General features: G+C 39.3%; 1 protein-coding gene across 3 annotated transcripts in view; it reads right to left on the bottom strand.

Annotated features, from left to right (window-relative positions):
- srbd1 (S1 RNA binding domain 1) overlaps window positions 1-15726 on the bottom strand; it is a 126850-nt gene extending 111124 nt beyond the window's left edge. For all 3 annotated transcript variants that reach the window (XM_037124058.1, XM_037124057.1, XM_037124056.1), the window contains exons 1-14: window positions 15599-15726; window positions 15128-15192; window positions 14444-14852; window positions 13878-14114; window positions 13315-13481; window positions 12931-13048; window positions 12688-12826; window positions 12292-12388; window positions 11980-12166; window positions 5230-5333; window positions 4543-4650; window positions 4203-4360; window positions 3145-3235; window positions 2835-2942 (exon numbers count right to left, since the gene is read on the bottom strand). In XM_037124058.1, coding sequence (XP_036979953.1) covers window positions 2835-2942; window positions 3145-3235; window positions 4203-4360; window positions 4543-4650; window positions 5230-5333; window positions 11980-12166; window positions 12292-12388; window positions 12688-12826; window positions 12931-13048; window positions 13315-13481; window positions 13878-14114; window positions 14444-14852; window positions 15128-15192 — 1988 coding nt within the window. In that variant the 5' untranslated portion in view covers window positions 15599-15726. The remainder of the gene's footprint in view (window positions 1-2834; window positions 2943-3144; window positions 3236-4202; window positions 4361-4542; window positions 4651-5229; window positions 5334-11979; window positions 12167-12291; window positions 12389-12687; window positions 12827-12930; window positions 13049-13314; window positions 13482-13877; window positions 14115-14443; window positions 14853-15127; window positions 15193-15598) is intronic.
- Window positions 15727-16697: the final 971 nt, after the last annotated feature.

The raw sequence follows: 16697 nt of genomic DNA, 5'->3' as shown, positions 1-16697 counted from the left end.
TCTGCGCAGTGTTAAGGAGCCGTATGTGCTGGTGGTTTTCCAGCTTCCTACGCATTGGTTGCCTAAAAGACTTTCAACACCTGTCGATCAAAAAGTGTTTGGACCGGCTCAAGTATAAGGTCAGCAGACGTGCACAAAGTCACAAAGTATAGCAGAAACTGGGTCAATTAATTATGCTGGGGACATTCACAGCAAGCACTAAGACCCCTTGCTGTTCCTGATGCTACATAACTATTCTCCGTCATTGCCATCATACATGTAGCCGTGGTAATGAGGTTTCCCCAATGGCAGGTCAGGGTCAGTTGTGGGTCAGTCAGCAGGGGAGTGAGTCCCTCATAGTAAGCAACAACCGTCGCTCCTGGAGGTCAGTCATCTTTCCCTGCCCTCTAATCATTCACCCAGACACTTCCAGGGCACATGTTGTCCCTACCCTAACCCTACCCTCTAAGAAGAAAGAAAAAACAAGAACCTTTCTGCAATTGTTACTGTAAAAAAAAAAAAAAACAACCGACACATCTGCAATAGGCCAATATCGGCTGATAATATCGGCTTGGCGTTATAGGGTTAGGTTCAGGAAAAAATCGGACTAGTCATATTTGTTTAGTTCTTTTGCATTTTTTATGACTTATGTAAAAACACCAAGGTACGTATCCCCCTGCACCATCACACTGAAAACCTCTTTATCGTTCAAACGAATATGATATTTATAGGCTTTGATTGTATATGAAATGTGGATAAACTTAATGACCTTACAATGGAGTTGAAATCTTTTTTTTGTTGAGAAATTTGAGGTTAATCCCACCCAGGTATCCCATATAACCTTATGATACCCATATAATCATGTGCAAGGGGGGCCAACATACCCCAGAGTCTTATATTTCAAAGAGGAAAACTCCACCTCAGATGTAAGACTGGGAGTAGTTATTGAAAGAGCAGCATTTGAACTTTCAAAAACACATTTATTGGATCAAGCCTATATAAAGGAAATATGTGAACAGGAGAGATGATGGAAATGAACACAGCGATGAGGAGGGAGGTAGAGAACCAGGAAGGAGGAGTGAAGATGGGAATAAAGATGAAGAAAGAGGAAAAGTGCAGCAAAAGCCATCTGTGTTCAAAATACAGACACACACAGATTGTGATTTAACATCTCTGTTTCTGAGCCTACATCAGCCACTGTCCAAAGAAACCAAAGTGAGCCAAAGACCAGTCCATGCCAGGGCGATATCATCTAGATAACAACAACCATATTTCTGTGGTTAGTGTCAAAATAACAGCTCTTTGCTCTTCCAAAGTTCATGCACTTGTAAAAGCCTTTATTCCACAAACCATATTAAGGCAGAGACAGACCATTTACACATGTGTTACGTGCTGCAAAAATATAGTTAATCATATCAGGTGATGTAGGATATTCAGCCAGCTCCACATCAAACACAAGTCCAACATTCTAACGTGTTGGGAGAAGCATGAATGCCATTAGCTCCAGTAAAAGAATGAACAAGAGAGACATTATGTCAAGATGTGAAACTTTACAGCTCTGGAGGTGCTCAAAAGGAAAAAATGTCCGTCATGAAAATAATCAAGTGAAAGTTAACTTAATAAACTCCCCACTTGGACCATTTCTGTTCTTTCAAATCCAACTTTAACTAAAAGATGTGGGCTATTATACCAAAGGTATGACCTCTGAAGTGTGTATGGGCGCATGGACTGAGAGATACTGAGAAATCTCTCATATGTACACACACAAATGTTCACACACAGCTCGGAATCATTCTAGGCTGTGGTCCCAATGCTAACCTCAAGTCAACAAACACACATGGAACTGAGCAGGGAGAGAAAGAGACGGGGAAAGGAGAGGCCATTGGTTATTATGCTTGGACCGAGATTCTGTGCTGTTGTATCTGAAGTGTGGACTGGGCCTGGTTACAGACACAACGTGGACCACGAAACGTCTCTTTAATTGGGCCGAAGTGAAACAAAGTCCAGATGGCTTTAATAGACAATATTCGCTTGAGGGACACATTCCAATTTGTCTTACTTTCCATCTGTGTCCGACTCTCTCGCTCCCACACATTTTTCTCCTGTCCTTTACTTTTTTATATCTCTAACCCCCTTCATTCACCCGCCCACCTCTCCACACACTTTTCTTTCACTAGTTCTATACAAGAGACCATAATGTCTTCCGTATCATCATCATTTCTGACCTCACTGACACCTCATTTCGTAACAACTGTCTTTCCTGTCATTACATTTCTCTCTCCCACTCTTTTATTAACACGACCTGAACCATGGCATTCAACCAATACAATATTTCAGTGAACATTTAAACTCAAAGGTTATTTAAAAGACTGGAATTGTGCTTGAGGAGGTTTTCAACAGTGGAAAAAAGGTTTTACAGAAATAGACAAAATGTACTTTGAAATATTAATTAATATCAGAACCTGACTGACAAAATCATTAGGCCGATTTTATCAAGCGATACTGGCCTATTATAGACATATTAGTATTCAGTATCGGGGTATTTTTGATAGAACATTCCCAGAGAAAGAGGATAGGGGTAAGTTTATCATTACACTGTAAAACACCCTGCCTCCATAACATATCTTTGTCACATGTACATTTATGTATATTTGTGTGCTACTGATCGCTGTATTAATATAAAAAGATTACACAGTGTGTGAATCACCTGGATCCAATAAATATCAAACTATGCAATGGATGTCAGCCCTCTGGACAATAGGTTTCATCCGTCCATTTTCTGCACTCATTTATTTCTAATCAGAGTCAGGGGTAACTGGGATCTGTTCTTGCGTGCACTCGATGAAAGAACTTACCAGTAGGACACGTCCAGGGGGTGAAAGTAGCGCCTTGAGATGAGGTCAGCGAAGAAGGACTCAGTCTCACGACATGCTGTCCCGTTACCAATGACGACCCTAGTACAGCTAGTAAGGACAAGAGGAAGAGGAAGGACGATGAGGATTAAGAGAGAAACTATAAAGGTCTAGAAATTTAGCTGCAATTCACTTTTCTTGATAGTAAAACAGCAAGACATCAGAAAACAAATCATTTTTGCGTAGATAAATGCACAATAACGTCTACATTTTCTGACTCAAACGGTGACTGTTTTGACACAAGCAGCAGTACCCGTATTTGATCATGAGGTGGCGCAGTTTGTCTGCTTCTCTTTGCTGGCCTGAATTGTGCAGGTACACAACATCAGTGTGGATAATCTGACCTGTGTGCAGAGAGATAAGGACAAACAGAGCAGAGAGATGATTCAATGATGATAATAAAGTATAACGATGTCAAGAGGTCCAACAGACGATACTATATACTATCAGCTAATGTCTCTGTAGATTATTAGACACATAATCATACATAGTCCACCCACCAGGGTCAAGCCAACTCACATTTAGTCTCTGACATTCACATGGAAAACACTTTGGTGGAAATAAAAGGTTTAGTCCACGTACCATAAAGAAAAGACCTCTGACTAATTCTGTACTAGATCTGTATCATCAGTAGCACTGTAAATAAAGCATGAGCGCAGGTTTGACATATGATTAGGGAGAGAAAGACGGAGAAGAAAGAGAGGAAACTATAATCCATTAGCCATGAATTTTTGCCTTGGGGTGAGTGGATAATCCTTGAATATGTGACTACAATTACAGAAAAATACTGTTGGTGAAATACACTATTCTTGCTCTTGAAAAACTACTGATCTGCCATTATGTTCATTTGATGTATCAAAATAAAACCACAAATTAGATGCAAGACAACAACAGCTATTAGGAAAACAATATCCATGATGTCACATATCAGTCAGATCTAAGTACGTATGCAAAAGTAGAGACTGAATTCACAGTCAAGTAACACATTTTAAATCTATGAGTTCTACGGAGTCCTTTCAGATGATTGCAGTAGCACAGGATGAGCCTGTGTTTACTGTCAACCTGCATCATTCAACCTAAAGCTGCAGCCTCTCAGACACGACTGCCTTCCTGAGATTTTAAGCACTTCAATGTCAAGAGCTTTCCAAATAGGAATAATAAAGAAGATGTGACCTTTCAGATGAGTAAAGTATAATTACAATGTCAAGTATTATGGATACAAATGTAGGTGCTAAGTGATATATAAATGTGCCTCTTATAGGGGATACTGACTGCATAAACATGTGTCCAACGCCATTTGTGGTCACTTACTAGTGGGGGAGAGAACTGCCAGCTTACAGCCATGTCTAAAGCCAGGGTCCACCCCCATGATGACACAGCCCCTGATGGGACACACCAACAGGCGCTGCCGAAGGTTTCGCACAAACATGGCAATCGACTCCTTCTCTGCTGCACTTGTCAGTTTATTCCTGAGAGGGAATGCAAAAGAGTGACAGAGAGCAAGAAAGAAAGATAGCCAAGGGAGTAGGGGAAGATGTAAACAAAAAAAGTGGAGAGGAGGAAGTGAGGAGAAAGGAGTAGGAATGCAGTGTAAATTCATAATTAACAAAGCACATATACAGTATACTGTACACACAACAGTTAAAAATACCTGTAACTCCTTGTGAGGAAAGGTAGAACAAGCCTCTTATAAGAGTCCTCTACTGCATTCTTGATGATTATGTTAAGCTCCTCTCTTGCAAATGTCTTAGGCCTCCACCTGTATTGAGAAAGTGGTTTAAAAAAGTTTTTTTTTTTCTTCTGGTCATTTCCACTGAACAAGCATGAAAAACACAAAAATAAATGTATTATTACATATCCAGCTTGAGTGTTTTGTTGCACATTTGGTGTTAAATTAAAAGAACATTCCTTTCAAACAATTACAACAGCCTAATGTTTAAATATGAAGTGCACATTTATTTATTCAATCTTTTTATTTAAAAATTAAAATCATTTATTGTGAATACCATCTTAACTATGCTATTGTTTTTATTCTAATCTCTAATTCAGGGTCTCAGGGGATGCAGCATTGCAATTTATTGTGTACCTTGAAAATGTTTTTTTAATGAACGCTTCTTTATACTGTACTTTTACTTTCTGCTAAACTCTCAAAGTAAAGTCTTCTCTAAAGAAACCTTAACCAATTAATGCATGGAATAAATGTGAGATGCCTTATTGTTTGTCTCAAAAGCAATTTACTGTTAATTATTTCTGCACCAATCAGGATCCAACTTGTAAATCTGTTAATACTAAAAATGTGTGTGAGTGTAATTGTGTTGTGCATTATTGTGTTTCTGACCTGTTGTTTATGCACCACCTGGTGAAGTCATTCTTCACCCTGTCAGGGATGTTCACCTTCACTGTCAAAATCTTCAGACTTTCCCCTCGGTTAATAGCCAGCGTCTGTGCACATACATATGCATGAATGAACACACAACACAAAAACACATGTGCACAGACAAACACGTCCCCTATTTAATGCAAAATAATTGATTGTACTGTAAAAGAGCCCAAAAACACACACAACCTTGATACACACCGAAAAGCATAAACATTTTGAAAAGCAGCAGTACAAATATGCAACCATCATTAATAAATGTTGCATTTACAGTTTATGAAACTTTAGTTAATACTTATTTCACTGTTCACAAACAACAAAATGATTTAGACCATTTATTAAGCAATTATTTATTGAAGTTGCAACTGATGTTTATAAAAACTTTGTAAACTGTTATTAAAAACTGTGTGGTGACATTGGCCACTAAAAGTTGCAACTGATGTTTATAGACCTTTAAAATGTTTAGTAACTGATTGATAAAGCCTGTCATTGTTACCAGTGAAATGACTTTTAACTCAAGTTTAATTAACTATAAATTAACCACTAATGAATTAAGGTTATCATGAAGTCTTACAAGTGATTTCTATCTATCTTTACAGTTGTAGTGTGATGAGTTTGCTTATACAACTGTAAAAGAAAGACTTTCATTTCCTTACAGCAAAATTCTGTGGTTGTCTTGCTAAACTCAGTTAAATTTAAACCACAAAACTAATTTGCACAACTAGCAGTTACTGCACAATGATATGCAAAGACTCATATTGTGATCATGTTGACAGATGTTGTGATTGCAATTTGATTCAAAACTTAAGAGAGAATGGTCTTTTTTGCATTTCATCAAAGTGATGATGTGATTTTTGCTGAGGTCCATACAAAACATACCTTCCCTTACGTCTGAAGAAAAAGATTTGTAGGTCAGGACATCTCTGAAGCGCCACAAGGCTTCATTTATAATGGTACATTGTGACACACCATATTGAGATTTTGATAATATTTTAGTGTTCAGCCCTACTGCCAACATGAATATGTAGATCTAAATACAAGTTTTCTGAATCTCTTGTTTCCATCTGCAAGCAACTTAGAACTATGGAAAACAGGAAGCAAATTACTCTTGATTAAAAACTTAAATTTGTATACATAAGGCTTAGGTTTTTTTTTTGTTTGACATGAGTCTTTAAAAAAAGAAATGTACCCAAACCTTGACACAAAAGTACAAAAACAACATCTTTTCACGCTCCACACACGTATATGTAAAAGTGACAAGCATTGGAGAATATCCTCTGGCCAGGCCTGTTGTGTTGTGTGCCTGTCCCCCCTCAGAGGAACTGTTACATGCTGTTAAGCAAACAGTAGTAAGTGTCTGACCTTTTCAGTGGGGAACCTTTAGCCCGCTACAGAACAGGGCCAAGAAACAAGACGTCAATCTGGAAACCAAGCGGAAGAAGCGAGCTGACAAATGCCACCACTACGCCACCATCAGCGCCGAGACCGCGAGGCCTACCCCCACCCACAGCCGCACACGTGGCGCTACAACCATTACCGCTCAGCAGCAGCACCCTCGGATGTGCTGCGCCCATACGCGACACATACAAACAAAAATACAAATATAAAACACAGCTAATGGCAAAGCAGAGGCAAGAATTAATGCGGCGAGCTTGCTTGGATTATGATTAAAAGTTAGATTTCTCTTCCGTGGGGGTGTTTCTGCCCTGGGCAGCCGCACTGACTGTGATGAGATTTCTCAAACAATCTTCATCAAAACACTGAAGTGTACCATGCATGTCGAAGGAAGGAGGCAAAACACTTCTTTCTGAATTCTCAGAGCATCTGGGAAAGCCCATAAGCAGAGTACAACTAGTTGATAGAAAACTGTCTTTGAACTTCATCATTTAATCTTTTTAAGATGATTGTGTGTGATGAAGAATGTCAAACGGACATCTTCACATAATTGTGAAGCATTTCGGGCTGATTCAGTCACCTAGCACGCTGTCTGCTTGTAAAATGTGAAGATTAATCAGTGACAGGTTTTTGAAAAGTCAAGTTGTGGTCAACTAAAATATGATATGACTGACAAATGAAAGTTGAGAGTTTTCAGAAAATCAAGAAAAACACACTAGATGACCTACGACTGGTGACAATATCATAGGTAACCAACAGAAACCTCACATAAAAATGTGACGACCAACAGAAAACTACTCTACTCTTATTCCCAAGCATGTCCTTCTGTTGGTTACCTGCATGACACACACCTCAGACAAGCACTGCTGCAGATCTACAAACTCAAACTAAAGCTTCTTAGTATATTGTAATTTAACAGCAAAAAAATTCCATCTTCCCTTGTCCTGATTGCCAAACCCTAACCGTGGTGAATGTAATAGTGCACCACCCAATTGTAAAAATTTGGCTCGCTCCTTAGGTTATGCGATCTGTGTCCTTGTTTGCCTTGGTCGCTGGCTACTGTCTTCACTGATGATAAACAACCTAGTGTCTCCCTGTACGTCTCTCAGTTTCTGCCTGAGTTGGGTCACTGGTGGGACACAGAGGGTGATCTGAAAGGAAGGGTGATGTGAGACATAGTGAGAAGCGTGTGTTTGCGTGTTAGATGGGCCACGAGTGACATGTGCGCGAGCGCTGGCCAAACTCTGACGTGACCAGACAGAATGTCTTTCCTCGATGGCCCTTCATCCTCTCACCAGCCCCCAAGGTAGGGCAGTCAGCCAGCGACCGTCCTCTCTCGATCTGTCTCCATCTCTGTCTCACCCTTTCTTCAGAGGAATATTATCATCAACACATCCATCCATCCGACATATCAAGGATAAACAAACAGATGCACACACAATGACACACACATACACAGATTCACGGCACACTTTTTGACCTGGCTGACACACATGGCACAAACTGCACTGTAGGAGAAGAAACAACTGAATAAAGGTGTGAAAAGTCAATCTTTGACTCCTTAAATAAAAGTTTAGGATTAGATCTAAAAAGACAGAGCCTATTGTCTGGTGAAAAACAATGAAATTACAATTTCCACAGGCATATGGAATGTAAACCACACATATTGAATATCATTCTTTAGCTGGTATGATTTCACATAAATATTGACTCTCTATCAGTCAAGATAATAGATCATAGTCAAGCATCATGCACTGATCTTTTACATAAATATACTGGCTGCTCAGGGAGAGCCCTGTACTCTTTCTGGCCCTTTTATACTCTCTCATTACGTCCAAAAACAAATATAACACAGCACGGGGTCTCACTGCGGCTCATGTAACAACAAACTTCAGATAAGTACAAAGGTGGAGAGGGAGGAAAAGAATTTCAATTAGCACTCTAAGTTTAAACATTTAAATATGGCTTTTGTTTTATCATTTATCTAATTATGTGTTACGTATTACACAGAGAACAAAAAAAGACAACAAAATGGGATTAAACGGACCACAAATCAATTATTAATAAGCACTGACACAAACACACTACTACAGCTGTGTAACCACATATATAAACTTGTTTTGTATTCGCTTTCTCGACCTGTCCATCAAAAATAAGTGTTTAATTGATGAAACAGTTCCATTTATCAAAGCTCCTCTGCAGGCAAGCCCCAGACCTGAGTGTTAAACTACCGTTTGAACACAGCACAAATCGCATTAAAAATACCCCACTGCACAGTCAACAAATCTGCTGTGGCATACTGAAGAGCGTACCGGCTGCTAATAGCTATAAGGTAAATGTGTGCCCTTCGATGAAGGCCTCAAATCAGATCTGATGGAATTAAATCTCTGCTGAGCATCTCCACTGGATATGTCAAATGGCTTTATGCTTCAAGACATAGTGATTACCAGAGCTTACTAGTGCATTCACCAACTTTAAATAAATCTATAAAACTGTTGCATAATTTCATGAAGGCCTACATCAGTCAACTTAAAAAATGCTTTACTAGGCGATTTATGAATTATTGTATCAGGATACAATTCACTTAATCCTTTCAATTATTTTCCAAACAAAAAACCCAAACCCTGACCATTCTTAGCTTACAGCCTTTGAATTGTGAGAATTTGCAGCTTTTCTTTGAGCTATCTGATTGTAAAATATCTTTTGGGAGCGCTGCAATTATCAACAATTAATTATCAATTATTAAATTAATCACCAACTACTTTGATAATCAATTAATCTGTCTGAGTAATGTTCCATGACAAAAATCTTAAAATAAACATGATTTTTTTTTTTATTTTGTCTAAATCATTTAAATATCAAAACATGTTTTTTTTTTATTATTAATATTTTCTATTTTTTCTTAATATTCTATGACAGTAATCTGAATATCTTTGGGTTGTGGACAAAACAAGACATCATCATCTCTGGCTTTGGGAAAGACTGACTAATATTTTCACTATCTTCTGACATTTTATAAATCAATCAACAAATCAATAAATCAAAAATGTAACAGACAGATTAATCTACAGTGGAAGTAATCATTTGTCATAGCCCTTACTTTTGGTTTCTGATTGTTAGTTGGTCAATACAAGCAATTAATGACATCACTTACAGATTTTATAGACCAAAGAATTAATCAATTGCTCAAGAAAATAATCAGCAAAAAGAAAATAGATGTTAGCAGAAGCCCCATATTTATTTGAAAGCAGACAATGAAGACTGGACATGCTTGTTTTATCTTTCTTTAGTCTTACTTTTAATAAAATATTTGTCTTTCTATGTCTAACCAATTAAAACTTTTTGTTTCTATTACAAATATCAAGGATGTCATGTCTTTTCTACTTAATTTTGATTGCCACCACAGGGTGATGTTTCCCATCTGCAGCTGAACTTGTATGTTCACTGGACCAACTCTAACATTTTCATATTGCTTCCTTCAAACACTGCCTAATCCTTTTCCTTTAACAAACCACCAGAGCTGGGGCTTAATAAAACGTGCTAAAGCAAACGGGCAAGTGTGTGCTCACACACATGCCGCCTGTCAAAACACATTTCCCACCTGCTTCCCCTTCCAGACAACTTGACGGCTAGAAAAGGTTCATTTTAGCCGGAATCTGACAGCTAGCAGGGTCACAGCAGCCTCTGGATTAACGCTCCATGACAAAGGCGAGTCATCGAATTAAAGGCCTCTCATACACTGGAGAGTCGAGGGGAAAGGAGGAGGCGGGGAGTGCATTGGAGGGCTGAGGTTTAGTCCGAAAAAGTGGGAGGGAGGTCGATCAGAGTGGAGCAAGAGCGATAAGTGACGTACACACCTCAGCGTCGCTCATCTGTTCATTCTCTCCCTCCCTTTACCACCCCCACTCCCTCTCCCCATCCTTCTGCCCGCCCGCGGGCCCAGAAGCAGTAACTGTCACTACAGGAGAGCGCCTGTCAATCAAGGCTTCCTAATCCAATGGCATGTCGGCAGGGGACATGTCACATATGTTAAGAGGGGAGAATGAGGGGACTTGCTGGGTGTGCTTGTGTGTGAGCAAGTGTGTGCGCAGGCATGTACGTGTATGTGATTGTATGACTGTAGGGCAAGAGCACGGTTGCCAGAGAGTGTGGTGTGGCAGAGAGGCAGCGGGTGATGGAAGCTGTGGTGACACATGAGGCCCGGGACCAACTCTGAGTAACCCACTAGTCACTAGAGGGACAGAGGGGGAGCAGAGGAGGCAGAGCAGGGCACAGGAGGGGTAAATATGGAGGTACAGACAAGGCTAACTGCGACTGACATGGTTAGCATTCTGAAGCGGCATGCATGAAGAAGACAGGAATGACACAAACACAAAAAGATGGTGTACACATGTGTGTGTGTGTGTGTGTGTGTGTGTGTGTGTGTGTGTGTGTGTGTGTGTGTGTGTGTGTGTGTGTGTGTGAGTGTGTGTGTGCATGTTTGAGGCTGGTCAAACAACACAAGTGTAAATGGCGTTTTGTATGGTAGAGCACTGTTTTTTTTATGTTAACTCACTTCACAAGTTGATATATATCTAATATATGTATCTTAAGACTATGTTAGCTATATTACAAAGTCTAGTGCTTTTATTTTGAAGGAGTAATGTTTTGGAGACAGACATTGAGTGGATAGTAATATTTTCTTTATTACTATCTCTTATGTCCAGCTTAAGAATCTTTTATGATCAATAAAGCTTTTGTCAACCATCAGTACAAGAATTTGATTGTCACTGTGCTGGGTTTACTACAACAGGAGTATGGTTCTGTAGAGTGAATGCAGTAATGAGAAATGTTGGTTGTTTTATATTCCCTTTTCTTCCATTTTCACTTCTACAGTGAACCCTTCTAAACAAAATATATTCCTAAAGCTTAGTAAATATGTGGGCGTGTATTATCTGTTGATGTATTGGGTGAAATTGCTTGTATATGAATACAATGCCATATAAACCTTTTCCTGCATATGCTGATGCCACTAAAACTAAAAGGTGGTGCTGTCTGGCACTGTATTTGCTCCAACTCACGCCAACAGCTTTATCAGCAGTATAATAGTTTTATACTATTATATAATAAGCGTTTAAATTTTCATATTCTAGTGACAGTAGGTACCAATAGCCAAAGGACTGAGAGAAATATTTATGACAAGAACACCAGTGCTAACCTTTAAGCATGCATCATGAATAAAATGTCAGCCTCCCCTGCAGGCCACGACTTCAAATTAAGTTTAGTGCTAAAAATCTAGGAAGAACAGAAGAAAAAAAGGATGGTCTGCCGTGCTACCTGATGGGGCTGGATGCGCTGGATGTTGCTGGTGAAGTCAAAGTAGAGGTGAAACTTGTCAATGTCTTTGTTTTTGTTTTGCTGTGCCCCTGGCTTTTTCTGGCCTTGGACCGACTTGTCCTGCTCTTTTTCCTTTAGTGCCGACTTGGACACGGAGGACTGGATGGTCACAGAGCTGTTCTCACACCTGACACAGCAGGAGATAAACAGAGAGAAATAAACAGGAGGAAGGCATTGGATTTTTATTATCATTAATAAAATTTGAATCAAAGAAAACAAATTACAAACGTGTGCATGTGGATATGTTCTCACAATGTTTTAACGTAGGTAAGTGTCTCAGGGTCTTTGGCGATCATATCAGCCAAGATATGCTCCACACCTGTTGCCACATCTTCCACCGATGACAAACCTGACATAAAACAAACACAGACGCAACAAAACTGTCTAAAACTGTCTAATCTAATCACTGACCACTAATTCAAGTAATATCCTACACAGTTCACAGTCTGTTCATAATAAATAACAAGCTTCAGTAATTCCTCCAAATCTATTAATTTAAAGAAATATTCTCTTTATAAATCGGACACAAGAATATGCCAAGAAGTCCAGGAACTTCCTGTCCAAGCATATGTTGTCAACTTGTCTTGCCAAGTTTAATTTAGTGTCTCTAAAACTCCTAATTTTGTGTATTATGTGTTTACATCTTACCTTCAGTACCAGTTTTTACCCATGCCCTTAAATCCAGAGTGTGCGGTTTTTCCATCAGTGCACAGGCGGCCTCCTCAAGGCCAAGTGCTTTGGCCCTGCGAGCCTTCGTCAGCTTACTGCCTTTCTTGTAGGGAGAATACTATAAACAAAAGACAGACGCATCGGACCGAGACAATTGGTAAGGAGAGGTCCAAGTCATCTACATGAGAGAGATATTACTTTAGCATAAAATATGATTCTGACCACATGGTCCAGTTCATCAGTTGATCGGCAGTTCCTCAGGTCTTGTTCCAGCTCATCTGTCAAAACTCCATCCTTCTTCAGGGTCTGAATCACAGACTTGGTCTTCTTAGCTAGAGAACTGAAGAAACACATGCATTTATACAATTACACAAAAACTGATAATACACAGTGAAAAAGCAGAAACTCAACTGATATTGTGTTGGGCCTCAAACCTTGGCCACTAGCACCATCCTGTGGCCATTGTTAAATATGTTGTCTGGACAAAAGCCCAATCCTGCTCAACCAATATAAAGAAAACATTTCATGGCTGCAGTTATTAAACGCTGAACTGAAATGCGTCTATACATTTAATTAACATTCTGGTAAGATGCTTTGGTTGCCCACCATAATTCCTCATAAATGAGCTGGACATCTCTGACAGCATCAGCGTCCATGTGGTTAATCATGTCTTTGCGGTAGCGCACCATGAACGGCACAGTGTTCTCCTCACGAAGCAGCGTAATGATATTAACACAGACCCATCGCTCCACGCATGTCAGGACAGACAGCACCTGAGGGGAAAGACACACAGGTATTCAAACAGTACATACAAATAATGTGAATACATCACATCTCATTCACGATACATGTTTATGACTTTCATATTTGGTGGCAGAGGGGATGGTGTTAGAGTTACACCTTGACGAGAGGGCCAGAAGTTGAAGCCGTGTTTGTGTCAACCAAAACTGGTATTTTAAGCCAAAACATCAACATTTCCAAACCCTAATCTGTTTTGTTGGGCCTAAACCTAACCAAACCATAAGCACAGAATTGATGATTGCATTTTGGAAATGTTTGTCTGCTAGTCAGTGAAAGACAGGCAATCACATGCTTCAACGGTTCTACCATCTGACAAAAATGTATAGCCCTTACGCACACATTTATCACACCAACATGTCCTACAATACCTCTATCAACTCCCAGTTCATGTTGAGTTCATTCCTCAAAGCTTGTGCTAGTGATGATGGTAAAGCAGTTGGTTGACCCAGGCCCACACCACTGGTTTTCTGTTTCTTTTGACAGGGCTCATCAAAAGTGAAATCCTCCTCCACTTCCTCCTTCTTTGCTTTAAGCCCAGTTAGTGATGAACCCTCGCCTGCACATCTGTCTGCCTGGCAGGCTTCTGACACAATAAATGACACCCTCTACAAGAATAAAATGAGAAAAGAAAAACAGAAAGAGATCACATTAAAATATTAATAATCAAAATAAAAAAGGATTAACAGACTGAAGTATTAGCGATTGGTGATGATATGTATATTTTGGTAATATCAGCCCGACACAGAAAAGAGCTCTGCTGTCTTTATAAAGTATCACCAAAAAAAAAAAAAGCAACTCAGTGGCCGAGCTACATGCAGCAATTGTGTTGTGCACACTTCAGCTACTGAAATATATTCTCAGTTCAGTCATAAACTAGCAGTAAAATATACAGTAAGTAAGTTTACTCTGCAAGTGTATGCAGATACACTCTTACCTCCTCCTTCATTCTGATGCTTGGCCCACTCTCTTCAGCCGTCTCTACCTCTGGACAATCTGTTTGTTTTTCTCCTTTGTCTTCACCAAGCTTATCATCCTCATCCGATTTTTTCCTCTTTGTTCCAGCTAACCCACGTGCACCAGAACCCTTCTGGACTTTGGCGGCCTGTGTTTTCCTCTCTGCTGCGGGTTTGCGCGGCACCCTTGGCTTGGGCTCTTTAGGCACTTTGGGAGCTTTAGGTGGTTTGGGTTCTTTTGGCACCTTTGGTTTGGCAGTTCTCTTGGCAGGTGCTTTCTTCTCCCCTGCTGTTTGGTCTCTGCCAGTCTTGGTCAGGGCTTTTGGCTTTGGCTCTGGTGGCTTCCACTCCTCAATATCCTCATCACTACTGGCAGTGACAGAGAAGGACCTGATGAGAGAAGAGGAACAAATTAGACCATCAGTAAATTCTAAAACAAGGTTTATGATTTAACTCGTGCCACCATGGACTGAAGATTCTTAATTGCATATACAAACAATGTGAGAATGCCAATATTTGTCTCTTTATTAGCCCTGTAACACATCGACGATTTGTGAAACTGTCATCAAACACAAAAAGTTATGAAGACAGACCCAAACCTTCCCCTATGAATATAAAACCCCGGGTGCTGTTGTTGTGTATTTACAGTGCAATATATGACTTACATTTCGGAGTCCATGTCATTGTAGTTGACAGCTTTGGCAGTTGACGTTCGAGGTCTTCGCAACATCTGTTAGACAAACTGTTTAGTCACCTAGCGCCACATTAAAGCGTTAGCATGGAAATCACATCATTTAGCTAATATCGGCAATCATAACAATGATGCTAGCGTCAAAGGTTTGCAAGCGGCTTAACGTTATGTCTAGCTAATACTTTATTGCCAAGCAAATTACAGTTAAATAGAGTAAGAAGATTTTATTCTAGCAGCACACTGAATTTATAGAAACAGATAAGTGCTTGCAAAAGTTTGCTAACTATCCGAATCAAGTATAGGTTAGCTGATATTTCAAATTTGCCGCTTCATGTTGACGCTAGCAAAGACAGCTGGCTAAATGACACGACAACCGGTCACAACAATTCATGACGCTATTTCCCCGCATGTCATTAAGTCTAACTTTCTAGTTAGACTTTGATACCTTTGAAAATGCTTCAGTTATTTGCTGGTATTCCGTTAGAAATCGGAGCCGGTGCAGCAAGAATGCTCACTTCCTGCAACAGTACTCAACCAATCACTTTCACTGCTGCTTCTTCTTCTGTGTTTTTTTTTATGGTAGTTTACATCTTTTAAGTTGTTTCACAGGCGCCCTCCACTTTTATCTGGTCTTTGTTGATGTATGTAAAAGAAAATTTAACACCTGTGATTTTAATATGGTTTTTAATTGAACATCTTGAATTGTTTATTTGTCTATGTATGTATATATGTGTGTGTTATTTTTGATTTTTACATTTTATTCATGTATTTCATTAAAGGTGCACTATGTTGTTTTGGGGAAGACATTGTAGATTTTTATGCTGAAACAAATCAAATGAACAAACTCTCTGTTTTCATGACTGAATAAACAAACAAAGCTCAAAGGACAACACAATTTCATACTGTTTAACTATGTTTATATTTGGCGCACCCTGCCACCTTTATAGCTTCAAACAGTATTAAAGGAGATCTTATGTTATTTATTTTTATTAATACCTCATTAATATTGGAATTTTGTTTCAGTTTTTATTTCTTCTCCAAAACAACATAGGGCTCCTTTAATAACAACATTTCATCTCTTTTTTCATTAAAGATATCAATTCATTTACGTATTTTACTCACGTAGTGCATCCTTAGTTCCTCAGTTCTAGTTATTGATTTAAAAAAAAAAAAATCAATGTTTTGTTTGTATGAAAAGTGCTGTACAAATAAAGCCTGTTTGTTGATTGATTGAAAGTCTGGTTGTTTTCAAAATCCTAACTATCAATTTTCCACCTCCACCGTCATCTGACTCTTAATCACAGCTTGGCCCTGCTCATCCTGTCCTCTCCAGCCATGTACAGAATGTACAAGCCATGTAATTACAGAATGTTACATTTAAGTCCATCAGTGATCAAAAAAACAAAAGCCAAAGTAAAAACTATAATTGCAGCTCCTCTCTCCTCTTCACACTTCCTTAATGAAATCAGGTGCTCCATTGTCTCCTTTTGTTGACACTGTTTGCAATGACCAGTTGGACGTTTCTATCACAAAGACTGTTTAAT

The sequence above is a fragment of the Acanthopagrus latus genome, chromosome 15 (genome assembly GCF_904848185.1).
Source record: "Acanthopagrus latus isolate v.2019 chromosome 15, fAcaLat1.1, whole genome shotgun sequence".
NCBI lineage: Eukaryota > Metazoa > Chordata > Actinopteri > Spariformes > Sparidae > Acanthopagrus > Acanthopagrus latus.
Note: the sequence above shows the minus strand (reverse complement) of the source record. Positions and strands in the feature narration are given on the sequence as shown.